General features: G+C 38.9%; 1 protein-coding gene across 1 annotated transcript in view; it reads right to left on the bottom strand.

Annotated features, from left to right (window-relative positions):
- Window positions 1-14,166, bottom strand: part of LOC149274996 (glutamate receptor ionotropic, delta-1-like) — an 83,387-nt gene that overhangs the window by 53,229 nt on the left and 15,992 nt on the right. Inside the window, exons 4-5 of the mRNA XM_089504995.1 lie at window positions 10,293-10,454; window positions 8,185-8,304 (exon numbers count right to left, since the gene is read on the bottom strand). Of these exons, the coding sequence (XP_089361121.1) occupies window positions 8,185-8,304; window positions 10,293-10,454 (282 nt within the window). The remainder of the gene's footprint in view (window positions 1-8,184; window positions 8,305-10,292; window positions 10,455-14,166) is intronic.

Here is a 14,166-nt window from a genome sequence, read left to right as displayed (position 1 = left end):
CCCCTTAACGACAATTGCCGGTCCTGGCACGACACGGAAAAGCATGTGCTTTACGACAATTGACGTGCCAGGACCGGCACGTCTTTAAACGGGTGCAGAAAGCGATCTGTTTTCGCTTTCTGCACCCAAAAAACGTTGCTGAATGCCTCGACCTCGAGGCATTCAGCAACGCCGCGATCGGAACGAAGGGGCCATCTCTGGCCCCTCCACGGGGCGTCAACATCCGCCATACTTTGTATGGCGGCGGACGCCCGTTTTAAAAGCGTTTAGGAGGCGATCGACGATCGCCTCCTAAACTTAAATGGTGTCGCTGGAATGCCTCGATCAGGAGGCATCCAGCGACATCAAACACTTACCTTTCGATGGGCTGTGACCGCTCCGGAGAGCGGTCACAGCCGCAGCTGCCGATGATCTTCGCCATCAAGCAAGATGGCCGCTGCCCTGTAACAGGAACCAACAAATTTTAAAAGTTCGCTAGATGGTCCAGACCATCTAGAGAACTTTGGCTCCACTTGCAGGTTGAATACAGGTACTGCATTCACCATGCAAGTCAATGGAACCCAACTTTCTAATCACAGTGTGATTAGTAAAAATAAATTAAAAAATAAAATAAAATTAATAATAATTAGAAAAAAAATAGTAAAAAACTAGTAAAATGTAAAAATCATTTCCCACTGATGTCACTATCAGGGGAACCTCCAAGTTGAAAAAAAATGTTAACATTTTTTTTTTAAAAAGACAAAAAAAAAAATATATATATAAAAAATATATTTTTGTGAGCAAGTCCTAAAATTAGCATATTAGCTTAAAACAATTCTCGCATGGAAAGAGTTAAAATACTGGCATATTAAATGCCCGTGGGGTGTCTACTTTTAAAAAAGGTATGATTTGATGAGGTAAATTGAATTGGCCAGGTTCAACAACGTCCCAATTAACACCGGGGGAAGGATGGCCACACACCTAATTTCCAATTAGAAAAATGCACATGTACCAAATGTGGCCTTTTAGTTCCCACAAAAATGACAAACCCATGCATGTGGGGTATCACTGCACTCAGGAGATGTTGCTGAACACATTATGGGGTGTCGTGTGACAGCGGCATATACCAGGAGCTGTAAATTCATACATAAAGTAGGTGTGTGTGGGAAAAATACACACACAAAAATACTACTGCAAACTTTGAAAACATGCTGGTGGTAAAATGTGTGCATGCAAAGAGTTAAAATACCAGCATTTAAAATACCCTGTGGTGTCTAGTTTTTAAAAATATATGGTTTTGTTGGGCACACTGAAATGGCCCGGCTCAAAGATGTACCAAATAGGGCATGGGCAGTGGATCCCCAAATGCCAAAGTTCAACATTGAAAAATGCGCATGCCCCAAATGTGGCCCTTTTGCCCCCAAACGGCCAGGCAAAATCATTCATGTGAGGTATCGCTGTACTCAGGAGATGTTGCTGAACACATATTGGGGTGTTTTGTGATAGTGACATATACAAGAACTTTTTAATTCATACCTGAAGTAAAATGTGTGTGACAAAACAAATGCAAAAAAATGACTACCACAAAGTTTGACAAAAACTGGTGGTAGATATGGTGCATGGAAATAGTTAAAATACTAGCATTTGGAATACCCTGGGCTGTCTAGTTTTCAAAAATATATGATTTGATGGGGTAAATTGCATTGGCTGGGTTCAAAGATACCCGAAATGGCACATGGGGGGAAGAATTACCAGATTTGGAAAAAATGGCTTTGAAATAGCAAAACGCTACCTGTACTTATTGCCCCATAATGGGTAGAAAAAAGCAAAAAAACATAAAAACATTGGGTATTTCTAAACTCAGGACAAATAGTAGAATCCATTTAGCAGGTTTTTTCATTACCTTTTATAAATGAGTAAAAGATTTTTCAACTAAAAGTTAGAAACAGTCATTTTTTTCTAAATTTTTCACCATATTTTATACTTTTTTTAGTAGTAAATAATATGATACAATCAAAACAATGTCATCTAAAGAAAGCCCTTCTTGTCCTGAAAAAAACAATATCTAATGTGTGTGGGTTCAGTAAACGGGAAAGAAGAAAATTACAGCTAAACACGAGCAGCGCAGAAATGTTAAAACGGCCATTGTCACGAAGGGTACAAAAAGTAAAATCAGCCTTTGTCACGAAGGGGTTAAATAGCATTGTGTTTAAGATATAAAGAGAGAGTCACCACTATTAACCACTTAAGATCAATGGGCGGTCAGTAAACCCTTTGAAAACAATGCATTTTGTCATTAAGGGGTTAATATTTCTCTTGAACCTTGTTATGGTCCTTGAAAAAGAACATTCAGGCTGAATATTAAATGCACAATATCAATCTTGTTTCTGATTAAATAATGATTTTGTATTCCAAGTGGATTATTAGAATTTTAGGCTTTCAGTCCTAATGTGTACAGACATAAAAAAATAATGTGGAACGTCAAATATTTATAAATTCTTTTTTTTTTTTCTTTGCATCTGAGTGGTAAATATTTCAGGAAAAAATCATCTACTTATTGTTACAGATGCTGTATGGCTGTATCTGCAGCTTTTTTTTGTTAAAAGGGAACATTGTTAAAATAGTTATTTGTTTTCTCATAAAATGTGTTTCTAGAGGCTGAAAAAAAGAAAGGAGTGAAAAAAGGAAAGTCGCAAATGAGAAAAAGAGAAAGAAAAGGGAAAGGGAAAAATAGAAACAAAAGGAAGAGTGAAAGAGAGTGAGAAAGAGAGTGAGAGAGAGAGAAAGAAAGAGAGCGAGAAAGCGTGCGCGAAAGAGAGCAAGAGAGAAAGGGAGAAAGGGAAACAGGGACAGAAATGAGAAAAAAATGCCAGATAGGAGACTCTTGAATGCAACCACATACATGATTTACCTTGTGGTTGCTCTTTGGTAACCACGGATCCCATATGTGCTTGCCAATGAAACAGTTGACACTTACGCCTCTGCTGGGAGTCTAGACCCACAAATATGGTACGGCTGTACCAATCAGCTAAATGAGACCTTACGAAGAGCAAGTCATGCTGGGTAGAGTTATGTCTTTGTTGGAAAAGGGCTAGCTAATAATATTTTGGTGGACACAAAGGTGCCACCATATACACAGATGTAGTAGAAGGTTAAGGCTTCCATTTATCTATGGGGACCCTTCAGAGCATGATGAAGGGGTTGGACATGGCTTCCTCACGATTATTCAAATTTAACGTCACAAGGTGAGAACTTTCATCCACATCTGGAAACTGGTGAAGAGTAGCTCTTGCATGGTGAGAACTTCATGAACGTTGGTTGGTTGGGTACTTCAACATAAAAGTTTTGTGTTCCTTAGTTTACATCTAACTATTATTTCCATCACTTGTTTTAGAGATAGGGTCCTTTAAGTATCATGCCTAGGCTACCTCAAAACCAAGAGCTGGAACTACCATTTCCTGACATCTGGACCATAGACGTTGGTATTTATTGACAGATGTTCCTGGTTGCCCTTAGAACTTCTTATGACAGTTCAAAAAGGAATTATTTTTGGTTGATTTCCCAGTTATGGTCCTCCAACATAATTTTTTCCACTTCTCTACTTCTTTTTAAGCTTTAGCTTGCAGAGCATTATCCCACATTAGTTTAATTGAATCGTATTTGGCGTCCATTAACCTAACTAATTAACTCAATACTCTGCTATATTTGATTCTGCATTTTCTCATTAGTTCCACTCATTGCAATTTACCAAGCAGCCTGATATATTGCTGAATCCTGATCTTTTCCACTATTTAGTAGGTAAAAGTAGATACGCTATAAGGTATAAAACTAATCGAAACTAAAGCTGCTTTCATAAAACTAAATTTAAAGTGCAGACTTTTAGCTTTCCCATTTGAATGCAAATTTTGTAACATATTCTGTAGTTCACTATAAAAAAAAATAAAAAATGTAAAAAAATTATAATTAAAAAAAAAATAAAAAAAAATAATAAAAATAAAAAAAATAATAAATAATAATAATAATAATGAAAAATAATAATTCAAGTTTAAAAGTTGGTTGATTCCCAGGGATATTTATTCTAGAATTGTGCTCTTCAATACTTTTAAAGGAAAGTGATTTAATGAATTTTCTAAACCAGATCTAAACCGAAAACCAGAATAGATCTTAGACAGGAAAACCACACGGTATAATTATAAGTATGACCTACTTATTACTCTCGATATTATTTTCTTTTGACAACTTATCCTTTTCACTCTTTAATTGATATGTTCGCTCATGGGGAGCGCACATTGATATAAGTCTATAATTCCGAAAGTATTCTTTTTTATAACTCACTCATCCTGGTAATGAGTAACACAAAAGTACTGATTCTGCAGCTTTGCGTCTGATCGGCTTGACCCATGCGTGGCCTCGAGCCCACAGCTCTGCAGCTAATGACAGTGTCCTTGGCCGGAAATATTTTGAGAGATCCATTAGGTGAAATCATTATGTGGGATTTAAGCTTCCCAAGACCTTTATGAAGATTTCAAAACAGATAGATCTGCTCCATTCTGCGTCTTCATCAAGTGTTCCTCACCTTGAAGAACAATCCGTCTTTGAAACACAGATTGCTCTTCTCTACGTTCCTATCATGGTCCCCCTCGTTATTAGAATATCAATTTTTTGGTGTGTTCCATCTGTGTTTTAATGATTGGACTACATAGTTAATTCACCTGTTAAAATTACGTAATGACTTATCTACTGAAAAATAAACTCTAAAGGGGCCATCTAAAAGATCTTCGCAAAGTCCTTTCGCTTAGCCATGCCACCACCCACATTGGGCAAAATAAAGATGTTCCTCTTCCGCCATCTTTCAAATTGATGAATTACTGGACATTCCACAAGTTGGAAAGCAAAATAGCACTGAGAAGAAGGATGCTCAACCTTCCATTAATGAGTTCTAAGTGGAGTTACCACCTATTTCCATAGTATCTTTCATGGAAACAAGGAGGTCCACATGACGTTCGCAAACTTTTCATTGCAGTTTAGGTTGAGAAAAAGACTTGCGTCCATCAAGCTCAAACCATTTCCCATTCTTTGTTATATGCTGTTGATCCAAAACAAGGCAAAAAAACATCAAAAATGTCAACGATTTCAAATTGTGCTTTCAATGAGGAAAAACTCTTCATGGCAAAATCAGATTTCTCCTTGGATCAACAAGCACTAAATAAATATTAATTCCTATACTATGTTCTGCTTCATTAGTAACAAAACTCATGATACAAACTGCGAAATAAATGTTTTTATCCATCTCTATTCAGGTTACGGGGTTACTTTTTAAATGGCCCTTGGTGAGCTTTTAGGTCGCCCTTGATGGATCTTGGTCAGTGGTCAGGAACGTGAAGTGAGGCTAGCTGCATGCAGGGACATGGTGCACCACATTTTATTAGAAAGGTGGAGAGCCAAAGAACACTCTGCGAATTGAACCATTGCCCCGGAGGGCTGGAAATCCCGAACCCTCCAGCACCCCCTCCTGGATAAACTTACTTACTACAGAGGAAAGTTTGTCATGGCGCTGCCAGTTTAAGATTATATCCTTTTCTGAGTAATCAAAGTTTTGTTTGCTTTTAACCAAATTACTTTTTAATGCGATACTGCAGATAAACAATTTTCCTTCGAACATTCAGCCCAATTCAAATTTAAATTCTAATGCTGAATTTAATGTCTAACAGCTTATGGATATAACACTTCCCCTCACCCAAACATCTGTCCCTGAACAAGCATCTGGTTTTAACCTATATAATGCAAACTAAGGACAAACATTCTCTATCGCTAAATTAATGGAATTTAGAGCACATACTATGGTACTTTATTTTTTTTTTTACATAATGTTACTTCTATTTTAATCAAAACATTATGCTAAAAATTAATAATTTTCTTATTTTATATATTAGAATATTACATGTAAAGTAAATGACTTTGTGGAACAAGAACTCACTTTTCAGCTTATAAAAACCAGAAAGATCACCAACTCAAGATAGTTATAACGTTGGTATAGATACATGCAGTAGACACAGTTACTAAATGCTGCCACCTGCTGGCCAGGCTGGCTTTATGTTTAGCAGTCAAAATATAACACTTCTTCCCTCTACATCACAAAGTCTTTACCATAACTCGGATCTTGGACTGCCCCATTCAGCTTTGAGGTCAGAGTTATCTTATTGAAACATCATTCGGGCTTGTTAACTCGTCTTGCGCTATGTCAGATGAAATGGAAGATGATGGCTTAAGAAGAAAAAAGAGCTGTAGGGGAATTGTCCCTGGTTTACAATCATCAGGAACAATAGAAGACCCAGTGCCTACTGGGACAGTATCAAACGCATTTGTTCCAATCTCGGATTTGATCATTATGTCTCCTCAATATACTGCCGTCAGGAATCTGGACTTTGATTGACACAGGTCATGTTGCTATAAGATCTTTCACAGGCACCCATTTGTCTCCATTACCATAGACTCTTCCTATAACTTAATTCAGAATGTAGACAATCCAAACAAGTTTTTAGCTGGCGGCTTATAAGTGGCTCTGTAGGACTAAAACTTGTGCTCGAACCTCAACCTCAATTTCCATTGATGATTCTCTTTAGGGAGTCTTTTGTATTCAGAATCAGAAACGTCTTGAATTATGATGAGATAAATTGTGCCCCTTAAACAGTATTAGGCAACCCATGAGTACTAAACACGTTCCCAAGGATTTGTATGGCGGGACAACTTAGTGAATGAATCAAAAGCGAAAAAGATCATTTGTCCTTATAAAGGCCATCAAAATCTATATGTAATTGTAACTATGGACTTTGGCGGGTCATGTCATGTGGACTTGGCACCCATTTCTCTGTTTGTTTGCCCGTTTTTGGCCGCCAACATACTTTTGACTACGGCTTTCATACAGGCTATTCACAGATGTCCCTCATGGAGAACATTCACTTTCTATGTCCTACTTTAGAAATTATTGCTATTGTCCCCATAAGAGAATCTGCAGAATCCCCCCATGCACTCGTACGGGGGGGGGGGGTCAATGGAAATGTAAAGAGACCGCTCAGCTATTATATTTAGTAAAGTGCATTTGATGGCTGGATTCTCCCTTTAAAGGTGTGTGCTACATGTATTCTATTTCCCATTTTTCCCATTTATGGCATTATTTTGGAAATAGGGCTCACCATTTTACGCACCTCTATGGAGTGGAACCTATTTTTCCATTGGTTTTGTCCCATTAAATTCTGTTTTTCACTAGGTTTGTCCAAGATGATCTAAATGCACCAGATGTCACGATGCATGCCTCATATGGAGACACATCTTCTGCTTAATGGTAAAAGTTCTGTTTGGCCAGTAGCTTGAGTTGGTGTGTCTCATTACGTATTCCAGACACAAGCCTTTCTCTTAACAAGGATTCTAAACTGCTACCGAAATTGCAATTTTCTGACGAGCTACGCAGCTCTACAATGCATACTGCAATACTTTCTCTTGGTTGCTGATTACATCTGTTGAAGTGGAACCGTCTCACCGTTTCAGATGGGGTTGGTACAAAATGATTTCGAAGCAGAGTATTTATTCAAATGAGCCATTACGGACAATATCGGAAGTCTTAGAACCATAGACGCTCAACAATGCAGCTGCTGACTAGCATTAGATTCCAAGAAAAAAACCTAGCCTGCCAGTATATGACTGAAAGAAGAATGGATTGTCCATGTCAAACTCCTCTATGTGCCCCAGAGAAGCCATGCTGGGATATATTCTATTTTTATGAATCCGGAAGAAATGTCAACCATTTTCCGCTGAATATTTACTGCAAAAACACGCATCATCCAATTCTCATTACCAGTTTCATGAACAAGTGGCTGCAAAAAACAAGAACCACCCCTCTGTATTGTCAAAACCAAAAAGATTACAGCACAAGATAGATTTACAGGACAACGATCTGTAAGGAGAGACAGTTGCTAAATGCTGCCACCTGCTGGCCAGGCTGACTCCTGCAGTCATTCCTTTATTTAAAGTACTGTACTGGATACGCATTAACTTTTAATAATTCAATGATTAAATAAATAAAAATATGACACAGCCAACGACAGTTTTAGATTTAGCTCCTGGTTATCTCTCTTCAGCACGGATATATATATAACGTTGGTTTAAGAAATATCGCTTAAATGGAACAATAAGAAAGAAAGTGTTTACCCTTCGAACATCTTTGCCAAATGTTTCACTGTAGCTCGTTCCAAGAATCTCAAACTGCACATGAGGGTTAGCTCCATCTTCTCTAAACTCCATAATCCCGGTTAATCCTGTTATCCGACCCTGATGAAATAGGATTAAAAAAAAAACATTCGATTTTGCCGGTTTATTGAAATGCAATTATTACTCTCCACATAATCTTATCTTTTAACACTTTCTCTTTTGTGTTTATTGTTGTAACCGGACAATTTTAGAGGGTATTTTGCAGCACGGGCATTAATAGAAATGCGAATAAACAGATATTCCAAGGAGAAATAGTATCTGACTGTGGAAAATACCACTTATTCAAGCTTGAATCCTGAATTGTCATGGGAATTTTGCAGTTCCAATGGGGCTGCAAGATCTTCCTCGTAACCGGCCCTTTTACCGGCCCATATTGATAGGGAGTGACCGGCACGGCATCCATAATGACCTGAGATACTCTCGATGGCAGCCATGGAGGTAGGACAAGGGGGAGACTGGTGCGTTACCTTAGGTCAGGCCTAGGGGGCACCCAGCCAAGATAGGTCTCTGATTATAGGATTTCAAGACCAATTAAATGCCTAAATATACCGTAACTGTGTTTATTTATCTCCAAAAGATAGGAAATAATATTAAATTTACCTCTTTCTCGGGCGGTATAATCAGATAATATCATATATTTTAAAAATGCTTAAAAAACGGAGTTGCCCTATATATTTATATATATATACATAACCAAAACCTTTTTAGAAATGATAGTCACTCTTTTGGCCCTAAATCTAGCCCTCCCTCTTTCCCTCACGGTGGGTGTTCTGCAGCCCTAAAAAGCCACAACAAATATCAATAGAAACAGCAGAAAATAAGTTGATAAATTACATTTTTTATTAGTTTTATAAAAAAATATGATATAATACCTTCCAGCTGCGAAGAAAAACGAAAAAAACGAATCCATCATCTGATAATGGATAGGTGGGTGAATTGGAGGGCCTCCTGGTCATGTCTAAAAGTGCAGTCTATGCTACCGTCTAATACATCATACGTAAGTACACAATTTGTGTTCAATCATAAAAAAGAGCTATATATAAATAAACATTAATTTTCGTCTAGACGTACAGTAACTCGACATCTCCATGACCTTCATTCTTCTCCTACCTCCAGAAGGAGGACTTTCAAAGCTACAGTATTAAGACATGTTACTATTTAACTTCAAGGGAACCAAATACGGTTGATTTTTTGTTTTTGTTGTTGCTATTGCTAGCTCCAAAAAAAAACAAAAAAACTATAATAGATTAGTATGCCATAAAAAAATATATTTCATCTTCTAAATGGAAAATACATCCGCGAGAATGATATAAAACATTTTCATGTTCTGTCGAATGCCAGATTTTTATGGAAGGGAGAGAATGGAGTAGAAGGTTTAAGATGCGAGATGAATATTCATGTGCTAAAGCAGCTGTACAAATGTTGTTTTAACTAAATTTAAGGGGTATAGACCTAATTTCTTACTGATTGTTGGGGAAAACATGGTTAAGTTAGTGGAGCTCATGGCCGAGTGGGTAGAGCTTTAATATAGTCCCTCACTCTCTTGTCCGTCAACTGCTTCGGTGTCTTCTCTAGCATCCTCCTCATCTTTTTGTTCTTCATCTTTTTGTTGTTCTTCCCTCTTCTGCCATGACCTCCTGATTAACTTTTTGGAAAAATGGCAGCCCTTCCAGGGGTTGCTACTTTCTGCTCATTTTGAGAGATGGGAGAATGTTTTTTGGGGGGACTAGGCACACGTTGTGGGGGCCAAGGAATGTGTGGAGGGTAGGGCATGGATAGCCCAAGGTAAAGTAGGTGGGACTATGCAGAACCAAACTTTGTTACACTGTTTGAAGAAAGAGGAGTGTGACCAGGAGACCCAGGAAAGAAGGGCTTCTCCTGGAGACTCCGGGTCAACTCCGGGTCAACCCTCAAAGACTTACGCAGTTCCTTCCAATGATAGTTCGCCTTTCTATGTGCCCTGCTTGACAGTAGATATTGGCTGATGCTTCCAGTCGATGGATTAAAGGAACATAGGCTTCAGGTTGCCGATATCTTAAGACAGTTACCTTTTTAATAGTCTCTAGCATGGACTTCCCACCGTTCCATGGCTTCGTTGATTTCCTCATGCAGTTTAAACTCGCCATGCTATGCCATTTCCGGTCTTCTAGTTTTCTATGAAACGCGTTGGCCAACATCAAGACACTGTCATACAGGTACAAATTGGAAACCTGTAACGTAACAAACAGGAAGTAAATGAATGAACATTCAACCATTGATTAAGAACGAAATATTCATCATTAGTGTCATTTTCTACCATTACTTAGAAACATCAGGATGTTTTCACAAAAAACGTTTAATTGCTAATTTATTATGATTGCACCTTGAATGGTAATTAGCGGTGAAAGTGGTGCACTTAATTTCGAATTAATGCATAAATGAATTGCCTTTTTCTTAAGCATAATCTCTATTTTTTTGCAAATATACTGTAAAAATAATATACATGCTGAGCATTTTAGGAAATGTTTGCGGAAAAGTACTTTTTCCTTTGGGTCTGAAGCATTTCGTTTATATGTAACCCCCAACATTCAAGGCGCATGAATTAGGACACAGTTGGTGGTGTGGCTAGAGGCTACCTATATATGTGTATCTATTTACATATACATACACACATACACCCAAACCCTTTTGCGATTATGTTACAGCTAGAAATGGCGATGCCATGTGTAGTGACATGAAGTATCTATTAGGATTTCCATTGTTCCGTCAAAGATGGGTCATTTTTTTGCTGACCATGAATGAGCAAATCTCTACTTGCACCGACGTAAGCAGCTTCTAAGAAGAGAGATACATAAAGCATCTACATTCTCGACACTCTTCGTTCTGGTCAACACTGAAGAGTTGCAAAATCTTCCCACTGATTGATAGATCTTCCTTAAGCTTCTAGTTTGAGAACCAAGACAAAGTGTCTTGAGGCTAGGCTTGGATGTACCCATTAATTTAAAGATTAACTTTTCCCCGTGGCTTCGCAGCCAACAGTTAACTAAAAACGTAAAGAGATTAAATTCATGATCTATGAAGAACTCTAATAAAAAAAGATGCCAAAAGAGTTCTATCGGAATCGAGGACGTGGGAATTATCTTCGTTTTTTGAGGGAAGGTTTTCGGAAAAAGCCGGATACTTCATGTAACTTGATGTCTTCATATTAGGTCAACGTACCAGGAATACTTACAATTTAATATCTTAAATAACAACCAAAAAATTAATATGTAGGCAGAAAATCAAACGTATCAAAGAAAAAGTGCTACAGAGGAGCTTTATGCCACAGCATCTCTTCCTATCTGATTATGACTTGCGTTATAGCTGGCCAAAGTTGGAAGAACATTGATTCACCATTGAAAGACAAGGTGGTAGACGTCCAACTTTGTCCATTGAGCAACATTGGAGCCAACGCTTTCATTTAGTGATATCTAGTGCCAGTTGTGAAGGGCTACAAACTCAACAGTAGGTAGGTAGTAGATACCCGACAGTAACAGTAGTAGGTCTAGGAGGTGAGGTCCATCTAGACAGATGAGGTCCCTGCTTTTGTCATCATTACTCAGGGTGAAATCCCTCCCTTGCTGTTTACTGGACAAAATGGAGTCTTCTACGTCCACGGGCACCGATATCCCTTTCTTTCTTCGCCAATGGCCAATGATTGGACAGTTCCAAGTTAGAACATCATGATCCAGCCTGACTACCCCCCTAAAAATACATCCCAATGTACGGAGCTGGGGAATACATAGCTATCCATGTTCTCGATTAGGAAACCAGGGACAGCAGGTAATAAGGGGTACCTGTAGAACCTTAAATTGATTGTTACCCTGAAGGGTCAACACAAGTAGGAGTGAAAACAAATCTAGACTTAATGTTTGAGTGCCGAGGGACGATGATACATTTTATTTTTGCTGTATTAGTTACATTTAGGGGACAAACTTTGAAGCAGTTTACCTTTCAACTACAGTATTTAGCTATTCATAGTTGCCTAGTTTAGGGCTTTATTTCCTTAAAAATTCCAAATCAAAAAGTATCAAATGATGGAAACAATTGCTTAAGTAGCCCACTTACACTATGGTGGCTGTGCCAGCTCAGCCTCCATAACGGAACGTAACAATCATGTGGCCACCCCTTTAAAAGCCACTAGCTGTGTATCAGATGATCTCTCACACTCTCTTCCTGCACACTGTCTGATCCAGCATGCAGGAAGGGACATCACGTCCATTCCCTGACATACAGGCAAGCAGTTTGTGGACTAGGATGGTACAAGCAAGCTATTTGGGGGCTAAGATGACACAGACAGCTGTTTGGGGGCTAAAATGGCACAGAGAAGCTGTTTGGGGACAAATGTGACACTGATAAGCTGTTTGGGGACAAAGTTGTCATTCTGGGACATGTTGCTTGATGAAGTTGGGGAGGGGGCAAGTTTTGCACCTTTGCCCTGTGGTTTCTAGCTACCCCCCTGCATCCGTGGACTGCATTAGAAGGTGCTGAGACACAGGATATACCCCGCCGCTCCGCGTCTTTAATGCAGGAAATACACCGCCTGCGGAGGGGGCGGCCGGGGGTCAGGCCAGGCCTTGGGCAGCGCAGAAGGTAAATACAACTCTGATAGGAGATATGTAGTTGGCCATCTCTGCTTTGCCAGTTACATGTCTCGTCAGGCACTTTAGGGGTTAATACTGAAATTTTCCGCACCATCTGGCCCTACTTGCTATTTTTACGGCGAGATGATGCTACGAGGAATGCTTCAACTCACTGTTAATAAATGTAAGTTTCTTGCACGACGCGTCCTATTTGTGGGCATTGAAAGGACAACTTAAAAATAACTAAATTAACTTTATATGTAATGTAACAAAGTTTTACTTTACCGTGGGGGTAGTGGATAAATGGAACAACTTTCTGGCAGAAGTGGTAGAGGGTAATACAGTGAGGGGATTTAAACATGCATGGGATAGACATATGGCTCCTGGGGGTGAAGAGGAGACCATGAATGATTAAGGTCTGAAGACTAGATGGGGGAGGGGGGTTGGGGGGGTCAACGGGACTTCTTTGTTTCGATGTAATCTAAAAACCACAGAGATAATCCGTTTGCGGAGACCTGATGTTTTCATCGTTACTGAAAATATTTACTTTGCGAAATAAACATATCATTCAACGTAAGTAATCGGCACCGTCATTCGACTGTTGGAGAAAACACATCGGCAGGATCTGTTCTTATGTTACCTGACATCTCAGACATCCAGTTAATTAACGTTTGTTTTAGAGAGGCTAAAAAAAGTGAGAGCGAGCGAGACGTCTGGCTAAATAACCCCCGAAAACAAACAAACCTACTAAATACATTTGGGGTTAGTCACCTCTATGATTATTCTCAGAGATGAAATGCCCGTACGGTGTGACGATCGATGGAGTAGAACAGATTGTTCTGATGAAAAGAAAAAAAAACAGCCAAGTTTTAAGTGACTTTAATTGAAAACGCTTAATTGTCACTAGTTTTATTCCAAAGAAAAATGCAATTTAAAGTAGTGCGTTTACTAAATTAGTAGGGCTCCTGCAGGGGAGGGGTGGCATCTTCTGGCTCGTGGGGGCAGGTAAAGCCAAGTGGCCCCATTGGTCCCTTGCTCCCGGTAACTTAAATACACACTGGCACACATATTTACACTCACTCTCAGATTATTACAAATTTACACACATATACACTCATGCTTACAAATACTTCCACTAAAGCACACTTACACATACTAACACACAAGTATGCACTCACATACTAGCACTTAGTACCTCTCACACACTTACGCACTTACATATACATATGGACAAAAACGTTCATGCTCACACACATTCACATTCATGCTAACACACATATACATTCATGCTAACACATACTTACACTAACACACTCATACA

Source organism: Sceloporus occidentalis, unplaced genomic scaffold (genome assembly GCF_023333645.1).
Source record: "Sceloporus occidentalis isolate IW3139 unplaced genomic scaffold, rSceOcc1.0.p SCAF_305, whole genome shotgun sequence".
NCBI classification, from domain to species: Eukaryota; Metazoa; Chordata; class Lepidosauria; order Squamata; family Phrynosomatidae; genus Sceloporus; species Sceloporus occidentalis.
This window is presented reverse-complemented; position numbering and strand designations above follow the sequence as displayed.